General features: G+C 36.3%; 1 protein-coding gene across 4 annotated transcripts in view; it reads left to right on the top strand.

Moving 5' to 3' along the window:
- Positions 1–15,323, top strand: part of LOC115440853 (monocarboxylate transporter 4) — a 51,884-nt gene extending 36,561 nt beyond the window's left edge. For 3 of the 4 annotated variants that reach the window (XM_037440302.1, XM_030165347.2, XM_030165348.2), the window contains exons 7-16: positions 4,229–4,357; positions 5,014–5,166; positions 7,360–7,523; positions 8,162–8,237; positions 9,170–9,389; positions 9,846–10,024; positions 10,274–10,417; positions 10,755–10,833; positions 11,061–11,292; positions 12,096–15,323. In XM_037440302.1, the coding sequence (XP_037296199.1) occupies positions 4,229–4,357; positions 5,014–5,166; positions 7,360–7,523; positions 8,162–8,237; positions 9,170–9,389; positions 9,846–10,024; positions 10,274–10,417; positions 10,755–10,833; positions 11,061–11,292; positions 12,096–12,315 (1,596 nt within the window). In that variant the 3' untranslated portion in view covers positions 12,316–15,323. The remainder of the gene's footprint in view (positions 1–4,228; positions 4,358–5,013; positions 5,167–7,359; positions 7,524–8,161; positions 8,238–9,169; positions 9,390–9,845; positions 10,025–10,273; positions 10,418–10,754; positions 10,834–11,060; positions 11,293–12,095) is intronic. The other variant, XM_030165346.2, reaches the window with a different exon arrangement.
- The last annotated feature ends 8,485 nt before the right edge of the window (positions 15,324–23,808 follow it).

Here is a 23,808-nt window from a genome sequence, read left to right on the forward strand (position 1 = left end):
ATGAAAAGTTAAATCAACAAACCCTCACTATAACTACCTCAGTAACAAAAAACGTCATGGGAGCGATTGATGAAAAAATAAAAGCACTGGTTGAAGAAAATAACAACCTAAAACTAAAAGTAATAAAATTAGAACAAAAACTTAGTATCTTTGAAAAAGATAAGCGTAAGAACAACATTGTTTTATTCGGACTCGAAGAAAATGGAAAAAAGAGAAGACGAACTCATCAGGGACATTAGAGGCATCATAGAAAAGGCGGGAACGCAGCTAGATAGTCGTGAAATTAGTAATATATACAGAATTGGAGCACATTCTAATAAAAATCGACCAGTTGTAGTCTCCCTTACAACCATATGGAAAAAACACCTCATACTGAAAAATAGGTCAAAATTTCCAACAGGCATTTATGTCAAGGAGGATTTCTCCAAAGATATATTAGAAGTTAGGAAACAACTTCAGCCCAGATTGGAAGAAGAAAGGAAGAAGGGAAATATAGCATTTATAAAGGGTGATAAACTAATAGTGAAGAAACCGAATGATACAATTCGAGAAAAAAGGAAAAGAGGAATGGCGGGCTCACCTAACTCTCCGATTCAAAGAAAAACAAGCACAGTCAAGATTTCAGATAGCTCGCCAACAACTCAACCCATATCACGTTCGAATGAAATCATCAAACCAAACATATTAACTTTTGTCACTCGAGGAAGATCAAACTCAATCTCAGAGATCCCAAAAAACAAGTAGATGCCTCCGACAATATCTGGAACCACAACAAAGCAAATACAACAAATTTACCCAAAACAACATTAGAAATATGCACCCCAAGCCGGCTAGTCACCGTGGGGCAAGATGACTACTACCCTCCACACACCACTATTACATTTCCATCGAAAACTACCGAACATCAGAGAAAATATTGTAACTCTATATACATAGCAACATACAACACACTCACACTTAGATTAGAAGAAAACCTACAAGAACTAATGTACGCCCTCGAATATGTAAAATGGGACATAATTGGGTTGAGCGAAGTACGGCGAAAAGGCGAAGCTATTGAAGAGTATAGGCAGTTTATACTATACTACAAAGGGGAAACACCAGGAAGACACGGAATAGGTTTTTTAATAAGGAAAGAACTCAAAAACTATATCGAAGAAATAGTTGGTATATCTGAGAGAATCGGCATTCTTAATATAACTATCCCCCCTCGGAAAGAGAAATGGTCAATAGTGCAAATCTACTCTCCAACTGAACAATCCACTATTCAAGAAATTGAATCATTTTATTCTTCTTTAAATACTGCTATAAAAGAACACACACACAAAAACTGCATAGTAATGGGAGATTTCAACGCACAAATTGGAGCCCCGAGAAACGGAGAAGACATTGTATTGGGCCCTTACAGTTACGGTAAGAGAACAAGAAATGGGCGAAAGCTATTAGAAATGGCTCTGGAAAACAATATGAAAATTCTGAACAGCCAATACAAAAAGAGAATATCAAAAAGATGGACATGGACTTCACCAGACGGCAAGTATAAAAATGAAATAGATTATATCTTAACGAACAAAAGTACAGCTTTTGATAACTGCGGTACCATTTCTAATTTAAATTTTAATAGTAATCACAGAATGCTCAGAACAAGCTTAAATACGACTCGAACGTCAGGTACAAGTCGACCATTTAAGGTAAAATCTCTAATCACCAGTACAACAACGCCAATCGAAACTATCAAAGAGAAACTCAAATCTATAAAGATTTCGTCCATCCAACATTTAAACACTCAAGAGAAATACAATCTATTAGAGAAAATACTAACGACAAAATCGCCGAACAGCTTAAAAGAAAAGCCTAAGACCTCAGAAACTATATCAGCAAAAACAAAAGAACTACTAGACAAAAGGGCGGAACTAATTAACATTCGAAACAAGACTAAGAGGGTGAGACAAGAAATAAGCAAACTTAGCAAAGAAATAAAATTAAACATGAGGAAAAATCGAGAACACACCAGGCTTGGGATTTTCCAAGAAAATATTTCCAAGACGGGAGGCGTTAAAAGAGCACTTAAGTATTTGACAGATAAGACAACTTGGATACCTAAAATAAAAGATAAAAATTCTAAAATAAGAACAAAGAGACCAGATATACTATCAACTGCTACAGAGTTTTATCAGGAACTTTATTCAAGAAAAAACAACACTGAGAAGGTAGAATTAAACGAGAACGATAGCGTACCTCAGATAATAATACAAGAAGTAAGAGAAGCCATAAAAACACAGAAAAAAGACAAATCCCCCGGTCCTGACCAAATCAACAATGAACTACTGATTGAATGTAAAGACTTCATAGCGCCGATACTGACAGACATCTTCAATGACATTTTAAATAACGAAAACATTCCTATACAGTGGACTACATCAACTATTATGCTACTACATAAAAAAGGAGACAAAAATGAGATAAACAACTATAGACCTATCAGCCTGATGTCCAATGTTTATAAGACTTTTGCAAAAGTCATTCTAAACCGATTAGCTAAAACACTGGATGAGAACCAACCTAGAGAACAAGCCGGTTTCAGGAGTGGATACTCGACGTTGGACCATATACAAGTAGTAAGGCAAATATTCGAAAAACACAAGGAGTATAATGTTCCATTCTATTGTTGTTTCATTGACTACAGCAAGGCATTTGATTCCATCTATCACGAAAAAATTTGGAAAAGTCTAAAAATACAAGGCGTGGAACATAAATACATCAAAATCCTAAAAACCATATATACAAACTGCACTGCGAAAGTGAAGCTAGAAAGAGAAGGGAGAGAAATAAAAATAAATAGAGGAGTACGTCAAGGCGATCCATTGTCACCAAAACTATTTACAGCTGTCTTAGAACAAATCTTCCGTAAATTAGAATGGGATCAATATGGTCTAAACATAAACGGTGAAAGATTATCGCATTTAAGATTTGCGGATGATATAATATTATTTGCAGAAACAAAGATACACCTTCAAAGCATGCTTGAGGACTTAAATAGAGAAAGCAATGCTGTAGGCTTAACAATGAACACTACTAAAACTAAAGCTATGACAAATACGGTAGAAGATCCAATAATCTTGAACGGAAAATTCATCGACTATGTTAAGGAGTACACTTACTTAGGACAACTTATTTCCCTTAAGGACACAATGTCTAAAGAAATAGAGACCAGGATAGGTAATGCTTGGAAAAGTTACTGGAGACTAAAAGAAATTATGAAAAACGGAGAAATAAGCATGTTTGTCAAGAAGAAGTTATACAACACTTGCATACTACCTGTTCTTACCTACGGCTGTCAAACTTGGGCTCTCACGAAAACACAAACTCAAAAGTTAAAGACCTGTCAAATCGCAATGGAGAGGAGCATGCTTAACATAAAGAAAACTGACAGAATAAGAAATAAGATAATTAGATCCCGCACGAAAATAGACGATGTTACAACAAGGATAAAGAAACTAAAATGGAAATGGACAGGACACATTGTAAGAGGAATAGAAAAATGGAACAAAAGCATTCTATTTTGGTATCCCAGAAATGCAAAACGTAAACCGGGCAGGCAGTTACGAAGATGGGAAGACGATGTTAAGATAACAGCGGGGAAAACATGGACCAGAACAGCGCTCGACAGGATAAAATGGCAAGAATTGGAGGAGGCCTTTGCCAAAGTGGGGCAAACAGACCGAGATGTCGATGTCTAGTAACTAACAACTAGACTTACAACTACTAACATGCTTTGTAAATTATGTGTCTGAATAAAGGCTATTATTATTATTATTATTATTATTGTTGATATCTCGTCCTCTCCCAGTGATCGTCCAGAGCCGAGATTCCTAACTCGTTCGTAGATTGCTTTTAGTATGGTCACTTAATTTTCAAGGGTTGCGAGCGCCAAAGGAGCTCATCCAAAAGTTCGGTGTGTTTGTATAAGCCGACCCTTCTCAGGCTAACAAACGTACGTCATTTTAAAAATGAAGCTGTTTTAAATAATTGAAGCTGTACAAGCATCGTCAATCTTTTTTTATGGCTTGAGTTTTATTTTAACTTCGCCCCCGACGCCTGTGAACTTGTGACGCTTTAGTCTCGCAAAACGATAAATGTCTCGCTTCCAGAGACTTCGAACCGGCCATAAAGGTCGATTATAGCCGTAGAAAAAATAATTTAACCTAATTGCATTAAAATTTTACAGACATCGGGTGAAAAGCCACTTCTGCAGCGTATGGCCGAAGAAAAAAGGTTGCAGATGGAAAGGGGCTCCATCGGCGGATCGTACTTCGTGGTGCAGTTGCCAGACGGCACCATGGAGAAGAGGTTGAAGGTAAGCTTGACTTGGATGGATACATAAACATTATTAATGAAATCGTAATTTCTTTTTTGTATATTTTTAAATTCAAGTAAAAATTTAAAATAATTGAAAACTATTCGAAATTTAATTTGAGACTGTTTTTTTTACAATTAAATTACAATTTATAATATATAAAAATATTAATCACTAATTAAGTATCACTATGTGACGTCGATGATAAGGACTACGAAGTATATAAAATAGACAAAAGTTATAAAAAATCAAGAATGATCGATCCTCTCGTTCGCTGCGTCAAGAGGGTTTCATATTACTCACCTTGGATGCGCAAAGGCAATGCCGGGATGCTTTTCAAATGAGCACATTTCATAGATGTTCCCAAACAGTTGCAGTAACATACAACTGGATCTGGTAATTAGTAAGAGGGGCTTCTGGCTCGTAGACTTTTTATAGCAAAGCTGCGCCGAAACGCTTATATAATTTCTCTAGAAATAGAGGAATATGCACCATCGAAACACGTTGGAACCTTTTTGATGTCTGGATTTAACAAAGCCCTTGATCACCTATCGTGGCTCGCGTCGACCGAGAGATCTGTTAACGGATTCGCTCGCGGAGGTTGGCCGCCGACATATGAGCAGTGAAAGTGAGGAGAGACAGTGGTGCGTCCGCAGGCGCCGCTGAACGTGGACCCGGGCGTGCACTCGTCGCTGAACCTGGAGGCGCTGGCGCGCGTGCCCACCGCGCCGTCCATGCACGCCGTGCCCACCGCGCCCGCGCTGCCCACCATCGCCGAGGCGCACGTCACGCACGTCGCGCCGCGCAAGGTGCCCGCCCTCCTCCACCCTCCCACACACTCCCACACACTCCCACACACTCCTCCACGCAGCCTTGCACGCTTGCATCACGGAACACTCCATCACGAAACTACTACTTTCCTGTCATTGTCTTTTGTGGCTATACCGCCATTTTCAATAAACTATCCCGATCGCATTTTTCGATCTTTCTCAAAATGGACCAATTAGAACAGTTTTCTTTTTACATTTACCAATGAGTAATTTTGATCGGTTCATTTTCGGAATCGGATTGAAATGGCGATTGGGATCATTTAGTTAAAACGGCTAATAGAGTATTTATCAAAATAAACGCACGTAACGAAATTGTTTTACGATTTCTTTTAATTACCTAATTTTCTTTGTTTGTCTTATTTCATTCTATATTTTGATAGAACGAATGTACTAAGACAAAATAAAAGACAGATGAGACAAAAAAAAATCATAACAGTATTTCGTAAAAACTATTTTGTTGCGTACATTTATTTCGAGTAATACTCTATAACCCTGCGTCTGCGCATAATGGAACTATGAAGCACTGACCACCGACTAACGCTGGTGTTCTTGCCAGTGTACTTTGTGTTAACTTTGTGGATGTCTCTTCTCTGTAAATACGGATCCACGATTAATGGAAAGTGTGGATCATATCTTACAATACTATTATAATGATCATAATATAATGTATACATAATGATCATAATTTATATTAACTGTTGGACTCAGATCCGAGAAGTAATGGAGTGAGGACCTGGCATTTTTGACAATGTTTCTACAATATTATTATGGCCTTGTAAGTGTTACTTTCTATGTTCTTCACGTAGAAAGTACACGTAGTTTAAAGTTAAATAAACATTAGAATATTTCATGTACTTTGTTATTTCCACTAATTTAAGTACTGCAATTGTGGACTCAAGATACATAAAGATATATTCAATACGTTGCTTCTCTTGTCAATACCATTCTGCCTGAAGGCGAACAAGGATCCAGGCATAAGTTCTAATAAAGCTGTTTATAAAAATTTCCTTTCCCTTTGCACTGCACTTAACTTGGACCTGCTTTTGTGACTAACATTCAATACTTGCGATATTTCAATGTATACTAACATTAGAACTAGTAATGTATTTTAAGTTTGCTGTAATAATTAATTAGGCCAACTACGCGGCTTAGGCTACGCATTTGTTAGGCAATAATTGACGCGTATAATGTTGAACTGTTTGACACTTAATGTTAGCATCGTACGGTGTATCTTACCAATACGTTCTATCAAATGTTGCTAAACATGTTGCGCGTCAAATGTTGCCCAGACAGATAAGGCTTTATCGTACATAGTAATATAACAATTATGAAAGACTTCACTTGCTTATGCATGTTTAACTCCACTCTTCCTCAAATTATGCAATCCCTTCTAGTAATTATGCAGTAGATGCTAGTAGTATAGTTAAAGCTTCATAGACCGCTTATTGTAAATAGTATATAAGGATAGTATGTAAATGTTTATGTAAGATAATCTTGGTTAAGAGTCCAACCAGCCTTGTTGAGCGAAATAAGTTATTGCCTGTAGATATTCGCAGTAGAATTACTGTTGATTAAGTTCACAGATTACTTCCAATTATGCAGTGTTTATATGGCGCTTGTGCCAATACGACTATATTACAAGTGCCGAAATATGGCTATCCAAATTGTCTTTTTTTAATTAATTTAATTTTAAATGTGAACTAACTTACTCATGGATATAATTATATGTTTCTATTGTTATTCGAATCATTCAGTAGTTTCAAAGATTACCATATAATTGAATTCATTAAAAAAATCTACTCCATTTTAACAATATTAAATTAGTATAAATACAACATTTTAATGTAATTTTTATACTGTTTGGTAAAGTGACTCCATTGTCCCTGATGGTAAGCGGAGTAGGGTCCAGAGTAATCGACTGATGAGAAATGATTAAGTACCTTGTCATAGGATATAATTAAGCTGACCTGTGGAACTGGATGTAGATAAGGTGCTCCTGGAACACGACACAACGTGGGTCAATCTGTCGGGTTTTACACCTTGTGTACCGTGGTCGCTATCCAGAGGGATAAAAATATCTTACCACAAATTAAACATGTTTATGCATATATTGGAAGTAATCTGTGTCATTTTATTGACAGCGTAGGTAGTTACAATAGTAGTTATTTGCAGAGCGAGAACAACGGCAACGTGATAGTGAACCCGGTGCAGCAGACGCAGCAGCACATGTCGCGCAACGTGTCGTCGCCCGCGTTCAGTGCGCAGGCGCCGGGGCTGCCCAAGAACGGCTCGGTGCCGTTCTTCGACCGCCAGCGCAAGCAGAGCACCGGAGACAGGTCCGTCCACAGGCACTGCGCCCACCTCGCGGGTGTGGCGTCCGGGGGAGGCTCTGTGTTTACTTATACTAACAATACTAGACATGCAACATACTTATATTTTAACAATAGTAGATAATACAGAACAACAGTTCTTGAAAAATAATTATGTTTAAAACACATACTAGACTACATTTTGTGTCTTAAAATAAGAATGGTGTATGAATGTCTGTAATTCGTATTTAATGAACATAGAGTTTCTAAATAATTGATGGAATATCAGATATATTATAATGCTTCTTATTGGGATATAATAAAAATTTTGAGTTGCGGTGCGTACTTTTAAAAAATATCCTTAAACCTCTTGCACTTATAATAGTTACAAGGGTGTCAGCGATAGCGAGAAAGCATATTATACAATGTATAAATGTACTACTTAAAGCCCAAAGTTGTTCAGGACAATAAATAAATTGAAAAGGTATTATTGTATTTATAATATATTCACATAACAATACTTCAATTATGTGTTAAAACTAGTAATAATTGTTACTAATTAGCGGTATACGTAAACTTTCTTATAATAAATGTTACTAATATAGGGAACCTAAACAATATTTTATAAAATATTTTAAAAATTATTTTTATATTTCTTTTTTCAGATTCAAACCGTCCCTAGCCGCAATCAAAGCAACATCCAAAACCTCTGTCAATAGTCAATACCGAAATGCACCCGATGTAAGTACTAAGTAACAAAAATGCAGATGTTTCATATTAAACGACCTTCCTTGCATGCGTATGCTATGAAGTCATTTCAAAATACGAAAATAGTAATTTTAATTTTAAAAACATCAGAAAATAGATCTCTTTGAAAATAATCCGTTTCGTAACTGTGTCGAAATTGGATTAGACCCAAATAAATTGACCCAGTTTTGTGAACGATGCGTTCGGTTTATCGTTTCGTCATAAGTGAGTCGATAATGGTTAACACTCGCAGGACCTTGAACTTTACTAGAAACTGTTGCCAAATCGAACCGCCACCTGGCAACAGTCCAAAATGTATTTGTCTTTTCTTCCTGTTTACAACTGCGACATGTATGGTGGAGTATGCGAAAAAAATTGCACACGCGTCGGGTACGTTTCCATCATTAGCAGTCAATGACAAGGCTTGCGTGTAGTAAATCGTTTGGAACTAAACGTCTTCTATTACGTAGCCGGGATTGTTATGAAACTGAAAACATTTACGAGTGTCGTAGCTTCTAAATATAATTTGTATCATGCGTGTTCCTAGCGTGACGATAAGTCACTAATTTCTAGAATGTTCCGTTCGATAATTTGAAAATATATTTTGTAGAACATTCTTGAAACTGATAAAGTTTGAATGCCCTCACACATATTTTGTTGTAAATTTCATATAATACAATTTTAATTTATTAGTCGTTAAAGATTAAAAAGCCAGCAACCTATACTCACATGAAATATTTTTAGCAAATAAAATATCACTTTTATTTATGGACAAACTATGCCTTTTTCGAGCGAACATACGGCCAAACAAAACCATAATTTAGTTTAAAAAATTTATGAAGCAATTTAATTTTCTAAAAGTCTTTGACAAGAGGAGCCAAAAGTTTCCTTCTAATTCTAATAAAAGTTTGTATTTTACCTTCCAGGGTGACACGGAAAGCCAAATGTACACGTCAAAACTATCAGTATCGGGCGGGCGGGAGCCCTCGCGCATGGTCCGGCCGATGTCCAGGAAGGACATCTTCTACTCGGGCTCCGTCCTCAACCTGCCGCAGTACCAGAGCCAGAAGTCGCTGCAGGGCTACAGGAACTCGGTCCTCAGCCTGCCTCAGAGCAGACAGACGGGTGACTTGGAGAGACAAGAACGTGAGTGTCAGGCGATTTGGTTCATTATTTTAGTAGCAATAAATAATATAAAAGGGACAAATTATTATATTTTAAATAGGCCCACATAATTGTGTCGACTGGCGAGGGGTGATGATATCTCATCAGTCAACACTATCTGGGCCATACTCCACTTACCATCATGGGCAGTGGAGTCACTTTGCCTTCAGATATAGATACGTGCTTTACACTAGATGACGCTGTATTTATTTTATTCATGTTGTAGACACTAGATGGCGCTGTATTTATTTTATTCAGGTTGTAGACACTAGATAGCGCTGTATTTATATCTGGGTTGAAAATGTAAGAAACATTTGCTCTGAAAATCTATCAAGCGCTATGTTCATCGTGCCTATATACATAGATACGTTTAATTATCAAATCTTCAGGTTATATATATCGGATAAAGAAATATAAAATGTACCTTGCGGTTTTCAGAATACGACCTATGCCCGTGCCTGCACCTGCCCAACTCGTTCAAGTCTGCGTTGTCGTCGATGTTGGACGTGAGTCTGCTGCGCGACCCTGCCTTCATGCTCATCGGCGTCTCCAACGTCTTCGGAATGGCCGGCCTCTACGTACCATTCGTGTATATCGTCGATGCGGCTCGACTCAATGTAAGTACTACTGTCCACTGAATTAAATTAAAACTTTAATACTAAAAAAATCTTAAAACTAAATTAGTCTCTATTTTCGTTTCTTTCTGAATCTTCCTGCATAGTGCATATTAATAAGATATTTTAATATATATTACGACTTAAAAAGTATAACATTCTTTATCAATAAACAAAATAAACTATAATAAACATTCTTTATCAATAAACAAAATAAAATATAATAAAAAAATATATGATTCATTATTACAGGGCGTAGAAGGGTCGCAAGCATCATTCCTGTTGTCGATCATCGGTATAACGAACACGTTCGGCCGTATCATCTGCGGATGGGTCGCCGACTTCCCCTGGATGGACTCGCTGTTGCTCAATAACGTGTGCCTGGTCGTAGCTACGGTGAGACATTACTGTTTATTATAATACATAAGCATACGAATTATTTTATAAACAGTGAATAAAATGAATATGATCTACGACATGAAAGAGACCGTTCTAAACTGGAATGTTCTAGATGTTTTGTAAATAATTATCTTCTTCTCAGTAGTGACTAAATATCCCACGTCCTTCCAGACCGAAATGCCCTTTATTATTTCTTGCAGTATGGATTTCCACTTATATTTCTTTAAAAAAATATATGCTGGTAGCATAATTACAATTTAGATGCCAAACCAGTATATCCAAGACATTATTTTTATGTTCAATATTTAGTATTTCGATGCTCGTTACATTTCAGATTTCTGTGGGCGTCACGCCATTCTGCTATTCCTATGGTGCTTATGTCGCGGTCGCCATAGCATTTGGAATAGCTATTTGTGAGTATTAACTACACTATTATATTAAAGTTTGCTTATTACTCCTATGTAGAGTGTCGATAACGTTAGTTAGTTCGTAAGTTCAGTTATACATTCTTGTTATCGATAATCTAGGTGCCTATTTTCTTTAAGTATCATAAAAATCATTACATGTAACAAATTATTTAGTTAGTCCATAACAAATGCAAAGTAACAAGCTCGTTGACGAATGTGTGTTACATTGACAGCCGGCTACATCTCGCTGACGTCCATCATCCTGGTGGACCTGCTGGGGCTGGAGAAGCTGACGAACGCGTTCGGGCTGCTGATCCTGTTCCGCGGCGCGGCGGCCATGGTGGGGTCGCCGCTGGCGGGCGCGGTGTACGACGCCACGCACAACTACGACGCCTCCTTCTACATGGCGGCCGCATTCTTCCTCGCCGCCACGCTTACTTCCTTCGCCGCGCCGCTGTTCCGCAGGTACGGATAATGACGCAGATCACGCTAATATACCTAATGGGTAGGCAGATGGGCAACCAGGGCACCTTTCGTTTTTTAATTCTATTTTTATGATGTGATAGGGTGCGAGCTTATCGCCATATCGGGCACAAATTTCAGAAACCGGGCTAACAGAAATGTTTAATGTCACTTTGCTCTGCCCTGGACTTCGTACCCGGGAACTTAATACAACTAAACTGTCACAAAGGCAGTTCAAGTTAGTCACGGAAATTGACTTTGAGTATTTCTTACGACCTCGTTTCGTCTCGGAGCTCCTTAACTAGGCTGTCCTGATGCGTGGTACCGAATCCCAACGATCCTGATCTGATCTTGATACAGTTGTGTGTTGAGTATAGTTTCCCCAACAGAACGCATTTGTCAAGATTAGGAATCTCAGCTCATGTCTTGCGTGGTATAATGGAATGTAGTATGTTCATGCACTGCGCGTGCATCGGACAATGGGTCGTCGACGAACCACGCAGCTGTACGGTGGTGAGGGCCTTGTACGGATTTGGGGATTGATCGCAACACCCGTTGTTTGTTGTGAGTTGTCGCAGTTGTGAGTTGATATATGCGTGGCTGACGACGCAGCGAATGAAGCTACCGTTGTATGATGGAACAATTTAAGACAACCCAAGGGGGTCTATATAGATCTGTGCCTAACTAGCGGAGGGAGTAAAGGGTTTACGGTAGAACTCTGTGCGCATACGCATACTGACATTTTACGACGCTACAGTTATCGATTATCGATATCTCGTAATAAGCATATTGTGACGTGTTTGCAGGAAGCCTGAGGAAGTGGTGCAGCCGGCGGACGTGCTGTCGCCCATCGACGAGGACCTGGAGGAGGGCGAGGAGGAGGACCCGGACGACACGCCCATCACCATGGGGGCGGCGCTGTCGGCGCGCGCGCCCGCCATCACGCGCACCGCCGCCTCGCCCGACGACGCGCCCGACGACGCGCCCGACGACGCGCCCGAGCCGCAGCGCGAGAGCGTGCTGTGAACACCACCCCCACCACACCACACCACCTCCACACCACACACCTCGCGTGAGCCGACAGGGGGGACATAGATAACGCTTGCTGACGATGGAACCTAATTAAACAACTTCATTTTGTAATATACGCTACAATCAACAATTTTAACGAGATTTAAAGACACCAAGGCTTATTTTTTTATTAAACTTGACAGCGTTATCGAATGTTATATGGAATCGCTGTCCGGCGATCGGGACTCATCCAAGTCCCCTAATTACTTGTCGAAAAAATTTCCATCGGTTTCCGTCCGATTCGAGAGATGACGCCGCGATGAGGCCGACTTGAGCGCATCATTTTGATGTGTTACAATGCGGTTCAATCGTAGTGCGGTATATCCTGTTTTTTACATTTTAAATAAAAAAAAATACGAGTATTTCTGGTTGCGGCGCGATACCATTTCCGATTATAATGAATCGGCCTCCTGCGATTAAAGCGGTTACGGCCGCGATGATTTCGGAAGCCCTAGTCGAATTCTTCAGTAATTCTAACTAATTATTCGATCTCATGTCTATTGGAGGTTTCGGATGGGGCTTGTCGGAATAATATAGCTAATAAATAATTCTTGCGATAGGTACTTCTAGTATAGCCTATTAAAAAAGAGTCAATGACAAAATGATTTCATTTGTATCGATAAGTGTACATTGTTCTAAATTATAGATAATGAGTCATTTTGTTATTGTGAAAAAAAAAAAACTTGCGTGAAAGTGAAAGAGAAGTTACCGTAATTTAATGTCGACTTGAAACTGTTATATAAACTGGAATTGACTGAGCAACAAAGCGTCTATATTAACTTTTTGTTAAGAAATAAGAAAGAATTTCCGAAGGTTCTTTATTTCAACGTGCCATATTACTGTCGTCGTGGTGCTTACGTCAATATATTCGGTGAATTCATGTAACGAAAAATTAATACTCAAAATAATACCGGAGGACGTTTTATAAGCAAATAAAAAATTACATTAAAAGTACTTACATCAAGTACTTACCGAAACTTAACTCTCCATGTCAGAGGCTTAATTGGTGTTAATTCAAAAATGACAATAAAATATTGTTGGAAATGAAATGCCTAAACAGTGGAGAAATAACAGATTCACATGTTTCAGTCACTGTAAATATTTGCACAATAAATTGTAAATACATTTCGTGAGTAGTTAGGAAGTTTGAAAGTTTCGACTATCACTGCTGACTATCCTTTTTAGTACACTATTTAATATTCCAAGTTCGTGTTTATGGCGTAAATTTCATGAAGGGTACTAATTACTAATGTATTCTAGGAGTTGTTTGGTAAAATGTGCGGATTTAACTTAAACAAATGAGTTTTCATGTTTCGTGTGATATCTATGATAATTGGTATTACTGTGACTGAAAGGTTATTAATCAAGGATGAATTAAAATATCTTTGATAACGATTATTGGGTGGTCAAACCCCACGAGGCTCCTAAATCCGCACCTGTTTAGGTAATGATTAATGTAAACAACCGAATCGTGTAACAAATTGTGACTGCTGTACTGTATGAAATTTATATTATATTTTTTATTCGATTTATGTCTCCGTAGTGAAACGTCTTTCCACTCGCTAGGGTTTACGAGCTTCGCTTTTGTCTTGACATTCACTCGAGTTGTCGAGTTTGCACGCATGTACTACAACTTGTAACACGATGTGATTGGTTTTGTAATAATTTTTATAGTGAGGCTCTTAGATAAGCGCGATAAATTCTAAACTTATTTCCGCTTTATAACATTTCCCGTATAGACTATGATGTACGTGTGCCATCGTGATGAACAACATATTTCTATGGAAACGTTTGTAAGTGATAGAGTAAATGTAACGCAGTCAATTTTGTGTGCATCATTCAGTACCAAATACTAATATTTCATTGTATCAACAAGTGTTGGCTGTCACTCGCCACGTTAGTGTAGATATGTGCATAGAGTAACATACAATCAATATATTTTTTGTCATGTAGATACATTTTATGTGTCGATAAATTGCATAATTTAGCTTTAAGCATTAGAGTACTTATGTATAAGGATGAGAAACGATGTAAGGGAAGGTATTATGTGATAATACGAAAACCGATAAAAATATTATATATTGTTTTTACGACACGTATTTCGTACATGTGTTTATATTGCATAAGTGAATATTTTGTTTGTAATATTTAGAGTAAACTGGGTATAAAGTTCAAATTGTACAGATGTGTATTGCGAAATATTCAGAAAGTAATGAATATAATGTAACTGTTGTTATAGCTTTATGTAAAAACCAAAAGTGTTATTATGTTTTTAAGATTTAAAAAAATATATGAGAGACGATAAATGAAGTTATAACGGGACGCATTCAATGTATCAATACTATATTGTAGGTTTACGAACGTGTCAGAAAAATTGTGGTTTATGAGATGTAAAAGGAATAATCGTGAACGTTCGACGGTTATTTCCTTGGCTAGAGTGTATTTAAATCTAGAAATAATGAACGTAATTAGAAAAAAATGTATTTCCAACATGTAATTAGTTGTCATAATTATATTATATTGTGTACGTCATACAGTATTGGCTCAAAGTATTCATTATTATTTTCTCAAAATGGTTATTCACGCGTGGATTATGATTTGTAATAAAATTTTAATTAAATGAAGTTTTGCAGCATTCTTAATATTACGGTATTTGACTAGATGGTGATGTTTTGGAGAACGCCAAGTCTTGTTAGTGTTAGCTCACGCGCATAACTCGTGATATGTTCTAGAAAATTAGGTTTACGGCCGAAGTTTGGTTCAGGATTTTGCTACGAAGAATGCAATATGATGTTTTAGTGCAAGAATGCGCGTGGGCAGAATTATTTCTACCGACGCCTGTCGAATGTACCGCACGCATCGCTTGCGCGTCAGTACATGAAAAGCTTATCGTTGATAATGTCCACCGAAAACTTTTGTAAATAACGGATTCATTAAATGACAATGATGACTGAGATGAAAAATTGTTTTATTTGGTTTAGCCCTCAAATACGATCGTCTGCGATATCATTATGCTTCATGCATAGTATTTTAAGATGCGAATTTGCAGTTATAAAGTTCATGCACTTCATATTTACTAGCTTTTGCTCGTGGCTTTGGCTACGTGGGTCTTTCCGGGATGAAAGTACTACATTACTATAATAATAATAATAATATTAACCCTGTATTATATACTTGCCCATTGCTGAGCACGGGCCTCCTCTACTACTTAGAGGGATTAGGCCTTAGTCCACCACGCTGGCCTAGTGCGGATTGATAGACTTCACACACCTTCGAAATTCCTATAGAGAACTTCTCAGATGTGCAGCTTTCCTCACGATGTTTTCTTCACCGTTAAAGCGAACGATAAATTAATAAAGAATACACACATGATTTTAGAAAATTCAAAGGTGTGTGCCCTTGGGATTTGAACCTGCGGACATTCGTCTCGGCAGTCCGTTACACACCCAACTAGGCTATCGCCGCTTAGTACATTACTACACATAACATTTTCAAAGGGTCTCGTAACTATCTATACCAAATTTCATCGACATCCGTTTGGTAGTTTCCGCGTTCAGACAGATGCGACGGTGGACTTTATTTAGAATATGTAAGGATTATTCTCAATACTGTATTTTGCGCAATTTGTTTAAAGATATAACTACTGTTTCCGTGTCTCTGCTACTCTGGGACACACGAAACCCCCCTGTTAACATTTGTGAATGCATTCGACAAAAAAACATTTTTTTTTAAATTTCAAAATAGAATAGTGCTAGCTGGTTATTACTTTCAGTCCTAACAGCATCTTAATTAGTACCAGCCCTAAATTATATTCTGCCTACTCCTTGGCACTGGCCTCTATCACTACTTAGGTTTAGGAATTAGGCCTTAGTCCATCTCGCTGAGTGTGCGGCTTAGCAGACTTCACATACCCTCAAAATCCTAATTTAGAATATGTAGGTTTCTTACGATGTTTTCCTTTACCGTTAAAGATTATAACGATAATTGATAAACAGTAGACACAACAAAAGAAATTCGAAGTCAGAAGTGATCACGTGACGCACCTAGATGAAAGCCCTTAGGTTTTGAACCTCCGGCAATTCGCTGCATAATGCGTTCCGAACTAGGCTATCGTGTACTTTATTTTACTATATTAATATATACGGGAATGTTTATGAAGAATAAACTTTTATGAATGATGGGGCACACGGGTAGACGAGCGAATCCAAATGTTTCATAAACATTTGGATTCTCATATATCGTTTGGAACACCATTATCCTAAAAAAACAAGACATTATACGGCATGCGCAAATAGCTTAGAAAAAACAGCAGCAGAAAAAATTAAGCAGTCTCAAACTAGAATATTACAGGAATAACAGAAGCAGTTCCAGGTAATAGTGTATGTTAATTTCAAGCTTTAAAGATGTCAATTTGCCTAAGGAGTTTCAAATCCTTGAGAGCTAAAACTGTCATTGGAACATTAACAAAAATTCTCACATTCCTCGGAACAAGTACCTATAAAGTAGTTGGAATATGGTACAAATAATAAGCATGTAAAATTATTTCATATCCCATTACAAGCTATAATATATTATGACACCAAAGACATTAAACAGGATAGTTAGCAAGACACAAATCATGTCCACTACACAAAATCAATTTACAATTATGCCCATTATGCTGCTGCTTCAACGAAATGAGCGCTACTGAGTGAAGTGTCGATTGTCGGAACTGCAGTTTATCTCCGTCACTTTATGTATTTTACTGCACGTGCGTCGTAGACAATTTTCCGCATTATCCATCATTGAGACATCCGCGTTGGTCACTTAAGAAAAATTACTAAATACAGGTCTCAAAACTCTCGCACACTTACATGTGACTAATGGTTCTACGGGATACGTACGTTTCTTGGAACTACTCGTCAGAACGTAACATTAATATTAAATTGGAAATGTACATCGATGAATTGACACACTCCGTAAATACATGCCATTTATCTATTCTAAGTAAATGACTTCTTCTTTTTATTAATAAGGTAGCTTTTGCCACGAGTCTGCTGTTCAACTATAAAAACTACCTATCTATCACTTTGCATTTTCTCGGAATAAATTGATCTACCTATCTGCAAAATTTCACCTAGACTATTTCAGCATTTATAAAAGTGTTCCTCATAGTAGATATTTCCCGTCAAGTTCACGGTGCTGCTAAATCACACAATTGTCGGTAAAATTCAACGATTAGTTAGATGCCTATCGTGTTACAATAACGTCATTCAGCCCAATCATTAATGTTATTGCCTTGTCTAAGTACATACTACATAACGTCTTTGGTAAATAGCACCGAGGTCGTCTGTCGTATCATTTACTATCAATATAGTAACTGAAGGAATAAGTACTTACCATCATTGAATGACATTGGGCCAAATTGATAGACATTATGTCTATGGGTCATATCGGACAGCAATTGAAATGTAAGCCATCTCGACAATAAATGTGCGAAGTCGAATTTCCGATTCACAAATGTTAATCATTGATCAACATACTATATTTGAAATTCGGATGGATTGGTTTGTATTGTTAGTTGACCAATTGACCCTCATAAATTGGTAACGGACGGTATACGCGTCTGCAGTGACGGGTTAATACATTACATCAGTAGTTCAACACTTTCAATTATTTCTAATGATTTTAAAGGGAAGGATTTTTATTAAGGTAAAATGAATGTTTATTGGCCAATGCCTTATTGCCTAATAGGTAGGTACTTACTTATATACGTAAGTACTTTTTTTCACAAGATATATAATCTGACTCTCTGTATAACTTAAACCATGAGAATATTTTAACATTTTATGTATGTACCTATGATAGAGTTTTGCATGACTGCAATAAAGGGTTATGCTAATGTTTTTTTAATTAATTTCATGTATAAAATTATACTTACTTCCTATCTGGTTAATGACCTATACTAACTCCTTGTTAAAATACAAGAATCGTACCTACGTGTACCTACGTATATACATGAAGTTTTTATGTCGCATCAATAATGAATAATCTATGCAAATTATATCCATTAGCAGCTCTTTATGTATAGGCTGACACTATATATAATGAAAGGCAGGAAATAATCTTTAACTGTGGACATAAGTGTTAGACTTATTATTTAGTTAAATTCTATTTCTGCATTTAACTAAGATAGGATCAATAAGTTGCGCATGATTAATAAACAAAAGACATTGCACATAAAGTGATTCATTTATGTGTTCCGTGTTCCTACTTTTAGTTCCGCTCTTTGTGTGATCGACATTTTTACGTTTAGATTATAAGATAAATAATTTTATATCTGACTTCTGAAAAAAAAAAGATAAAACGCCACCTTACTAGTATGTAAATAGTATATGTGAAATAGTATATGTCTTTACATCGGACCAAACAGATTTATTAATCTATACTTAATTATACAGAAATACTTAAGTATATTACCCACATTTCTGTCAGTTCAAAGAATTATGTTGTTGCAGCCATAATACTCTTATAAAACTTTTTAGAACCGAGACGTACTGGCTGCTTCAACGTTTAAAAATGGCACATTTTTTAAACAAATGAAAGTGTTAATTCACTTTTGAGATTCTTAATAAAAAATTGTGGTAATTATAATTTAAATATTGTACAAACATCGTCAATTTAAAAGCTACGATTCAACAGACGTTATCTAACTTTAGTTTTGCAGTTTAAATCATTAAGTATTTTCTCAATTTGCATTTTATTACAAAATCTTTCAGTGCCATAGATGATAGTATGTATTACATAAAGCTAAAGTACCTACTTGGACAAGTCACAAGACATCTTCAGACACACATTGAAATTTAAACGCCACGTTGTCGTGATTCGCATCAACGTTAGCAACATTAAAATGGCGAGCCGCTAGTCGGCAAACATATTCATAAGTTTTGCCACGTAGCGCCGGTACTGCGGGCGTCTTGGGTGGCTTGGCTCCAGAATTATCCAATGAGTAATTTTACTAATATGTTGAACCAATCTATTACGTTATATTAAACACGCTGCGTACCTATCTAACCATATTTTTATTCGTAGAATCGGATTTTGATTTCAAACGTGGTAACCTATACCTTAAATAGGTATAGGTTACCACGTTTATACTTGCAGATATTTATCTTTATGAGACGAAGGAAACATTTCATAGCTAAGTTGACATGACATATTATTTCAAGTATATTATAAATGTTACATGAACATTATCAACTCCTTATATATCAGCACGTACGTGCACAACTAGTGATGTACGCCATGAATCGTATTTATCGATAGTGTGCATGCAAGGTCGTTGACCGTCGTCGTCTGGTGCAACAGCGGCGCGAGTTACATCAGCCGAAGCCAGCCTTGTCCGACACGGAACAATGACAAACAGCGTGATTTTAACTAATGCTCGTGGCCGTTTCAGTGCTTGCATCGACAACTATTTTACTTTTTTGCAAACTTCATAAAACTACTCAATTAAACTCATTTTTAATTATATCAAAGCATTTTTTGTGATAAACACAAAATTTCTTAAAGTTTTGTAATGTTCCTCCTTTAATTAAAGCTTTAATCTCCTTCCTTTAACATACGTAACATTCTATAACATATACAAAAAGTCAGGGATGTTTAAATGTATTCCTATTAAAGTTGTGGTCACCCTACATGCTTAAAATATGACGCGCCAAGGCTTTATAAATAACTCTGTGAGTAAGAGCGCACCTCGCATTTTCTTCAATTACGTAAAACTGAGTACAAATACACAACATACAACGTTACATAACAGCACAAGGCGTCAGTGCACTTACGGCTATTTTGCTTACGTGTTGCATACGTCAACAAATCTTTTTCATTCCAAATCTAAAGAAAACTCGGGGAAGCCCTCTCAAAATGAACAAATTAAAACTTAGTTTTGTTTCGTTTCTTACTGTTTACGATCTTATCTTTTCGTGACGCACAGTCAGATTTAACGACGTCACTTAATGGGTCAAGCACGAGATTCGTTCACATTTGTTAATATATTGCGGGAAGCGTAATTTACTTGTGTTTATGAAAAGTAATTCCCCAACATAAATTATAAAATAATCAGTTTTACGAAAATTGAGTTAACTCTTTGCTAGAAGGACATAGAATGTTACCTAAGCTGCAGATTAAATCGTAAATAATAAATTTATAAACTCATTTACGAAAACATTTGTGCAAGTTATTTTATATTCCAAACGAATGCCTTCATGACCTTTTTAGACGTTTTTCCCGTCGCTTGATAGATTACTTAGCGAAAGAAATAGTTTTGTGTTGAATTGTTTCAATGTTCTTATTGTTTTGTTGCTAGGTTTTTTACACTCGCTATTAAAAATAAGACGTAATTTTACACTGAATTACATCAACTGCGGGTTTTTCCTTAAATCTAAAATTACGTACCTATTTGCAATTAAATATGTATTTTAAAAGATAATGTCATATTATTTTTGGTAAATACATTCTGATTAACAATCCTGGTGATACAATCATAATAATTGTTTTTATGTTAACATATTTTAATCACATCGAAACTCAAATTAAATCAATAATTAAACATAGTTCTTAGAATTAGTAGTAGATTGAAGAGTAGTGTTTACGATGAGGAACTAAAGAAAAATACAAATAAAACAAAAACATATTACATATTAGACACTGATAAAAAAAAAACACTTGAATAAATGCGGAACATAAAATTTTAATTTTTGTTTCTTATATACATATCACATGGAAGGAAGTTTATTGTTACTCCGGCATACTTGTATATTATTATTATAGTAAAAAGTAATAATTTTTTCTAAGTTAATAAGTTTTTCAATCTGTCACCAATGTTTTGTTAAATTACTGCACATCATATTTTCGGTATACATTGTTTATGGGATTAAGCAGAATAAAATTGTTACGACATCCTAAAACTTCAATAATAATTGTGATGAATTCCGGAGAATTATCAATTGACACCATGCAATACAACGCCTAATACATACACAACGTGCTCAATCATTTACGATAGGAAAACGGAAAACGCTTTCCATTGAAGAATTCACAGTCATTCGCATTTCATACTTTATACAGCCACCGCATTGGAACTGTAGGCAAAAAATAATAGCGCCAATTAATGACTAATGTGAATGATGTAATATTGCGCAGACTTGCGCCAGACAAATTCTTATAAAGAAACAATTGAACTTTTGTTAGCAAAAATGCAATTAATCTGCAGCAATAGCCTTGAACGACACATTTTTTTTTTTATTATAATAAACTTAAACTGAAAAGGAAGTCATTTTACCTGCATGTCCTGAATACTGTTCTTTCTATAGAGTTTTTTTTTTAAATACAACTAATGTGTTACCAGGATTATCAACTACGTTTTATAAAATGTTATACAGTCGTGTTGTAGGAGAATTCGTTTAGATCACTATTTGGGACTGAGTAATAATATTAAGAAAACCAACGTAAGGTAAATGTCATATTATAGCGTTTTATAAACGACGATTCTTTTAGAACTGTGAGTATTAAATTATTGTGGAAAATACTTGGTCTGTTTGTCGGCTTATTACTATAAAATTTTTCTCTATTTTCAAACAACATTGTATCCCTAATGAATAGTGCGTGCAAGACTTGTAATCGATACCTTTATCGATAACTGTTTACATCACGAAACAGAAAAGTAAATTGCTGGAAAATGGTTTATGATATTAATTTTATTATTAAAAGATTTTCCAAGGAATAGGCAAAGCGGCCAAGGTGTGTCCGATGAGGTCGGATAAACACTAAATTGATGATTAGTAATTGCTCGTTAGGTATTCGTTTTAATTATTCCTAATTAAGAGTTTAATTAATGGATTTATTTATTAAACTTTCCGATATTTTACAGACAAAATCAATTCAATTATATATAATAATATTATGTTCATTTAATTTAGGCGTCGGAAAAGAAAATCATTTATTTTATTTTAATTAATTGATCTATGACCTCATATTATTATATTTTAAAAAAAGTCCTTGTTTTACTGTAAAGCATTCGCAGTCCGATGCATATGCTCTCTAACGGAGATTAATTTGGTAAAATTTTCCTAGAACTACAGCATTAAAACAAACCGGTACAATAATCATATCCAACTGGTTCTGAATAATTTGGCAATGCGGAAAATTTTGAGTAATCAACTCTAAAGGAAGTCTAAACAAATTGTAAAGTGACCACAGAACGTTAAAGGTAACGTTTGCTGGTGGTAGGATATATTTTATATTGACTACCGATACACACGGTGTTAAAACCCGCCATAGTGGCCGACGTAACTGTGTCGCGTTCCGTGATCAATGTATATCCGGTTTCATCAGGCCGGCATAATTGAGTCGACTGCCGAGAGGTAATCATCTCTCGTCTATCGACATGTTGGACCCCACTCCTTACTGTCAGGTGCAGTGGAGTAACTTTACCGTGCAAATATAAAAAAAGATGTTAAATATTCTGCAGCGCCAAGAAATTGATGATTTAACTGCCTCAAGTCACGTTTTTGGTATACATTATAATTCCTGTTATCTATTTGTTATCATACTTTTAATATGATAAATGATGTGATATGATAATCTCGCTGAATATAGTTCTATTTACAACACGAATGGGCTGGGTCGCCCGAATGGAGATAATAAGCGAAACCTGGTAGAAATCAGCTTATATGGTCGCCTCGCCACTTTAGTGTAAACGCATCTAGAAGTTATTGTAATGCTATAAACATTTGCTAGTCTTAACTTACCATCATACAAACAATTGACGTTCAACCTTTGATGCTGCATTCGGTCAGTGTAATTGCCTGAAGACCAATATCCCGAGAATGTCCACCCAAAACCTTTATTTCTTTTAATTAAGTTAATGAGCTCATCATAATTCCAAAAGGGGAAGGATGAGGTTAAACTTTGTTTCAGATCAGTCGTTATCTGCAATGATGTAAGTTCTCTATATTATCAATTATAAGTAATTGTTACTATGAAAAGATGATCACACGAATGACAGAGCTATAGTCATCTACCTACTTAGTCAAAATAATAAAAAAGTTTTAGATGTATTCGGCACAGTCTAATGTAGAGACGCTGTATTACAGTAAACGCCCGTAAGTAAAAGGCATTAAAAATCTGGTAAATTAAAATTAAAGGTCCTGTGTTCGAATCCCGGGTCGGGCAAAGTGATATTTGGGTTTTTCTGCTCAATATCAGCCCGGAGTCTGGAATTTGTGCCTAATATGGCAATATTCTTGCCCCCTATCACCCCCGAACACACTCGGCGAAAAGTGGGTGCCCTGGTTGCACCTCTGCATGCCCCTTCGCGAATAAATGCGTGATGGTGTGTGTGTGTGTATAAACTAACACAAATGCCGATTATAACACTTAATAAGCAAGATAACATGCTTGTATAGATGT

Source organism: Manduca sexta, chromosome 19 (assembly GCF_014839805.1).
Source record: "Manduca sexta isolate Smith_Timp_Sample1 chromosome 19, JHU_Msex_v1.0, whole genome shotgun sequence".
In the NCBI taxonomy this organism is placed as follows: domain Eukaryota; kingdom Metazoa; phylum Arthropoda; class Insecta; order Lepidoptera; family Sphingidae; genus Manduca; species Manduca sexta.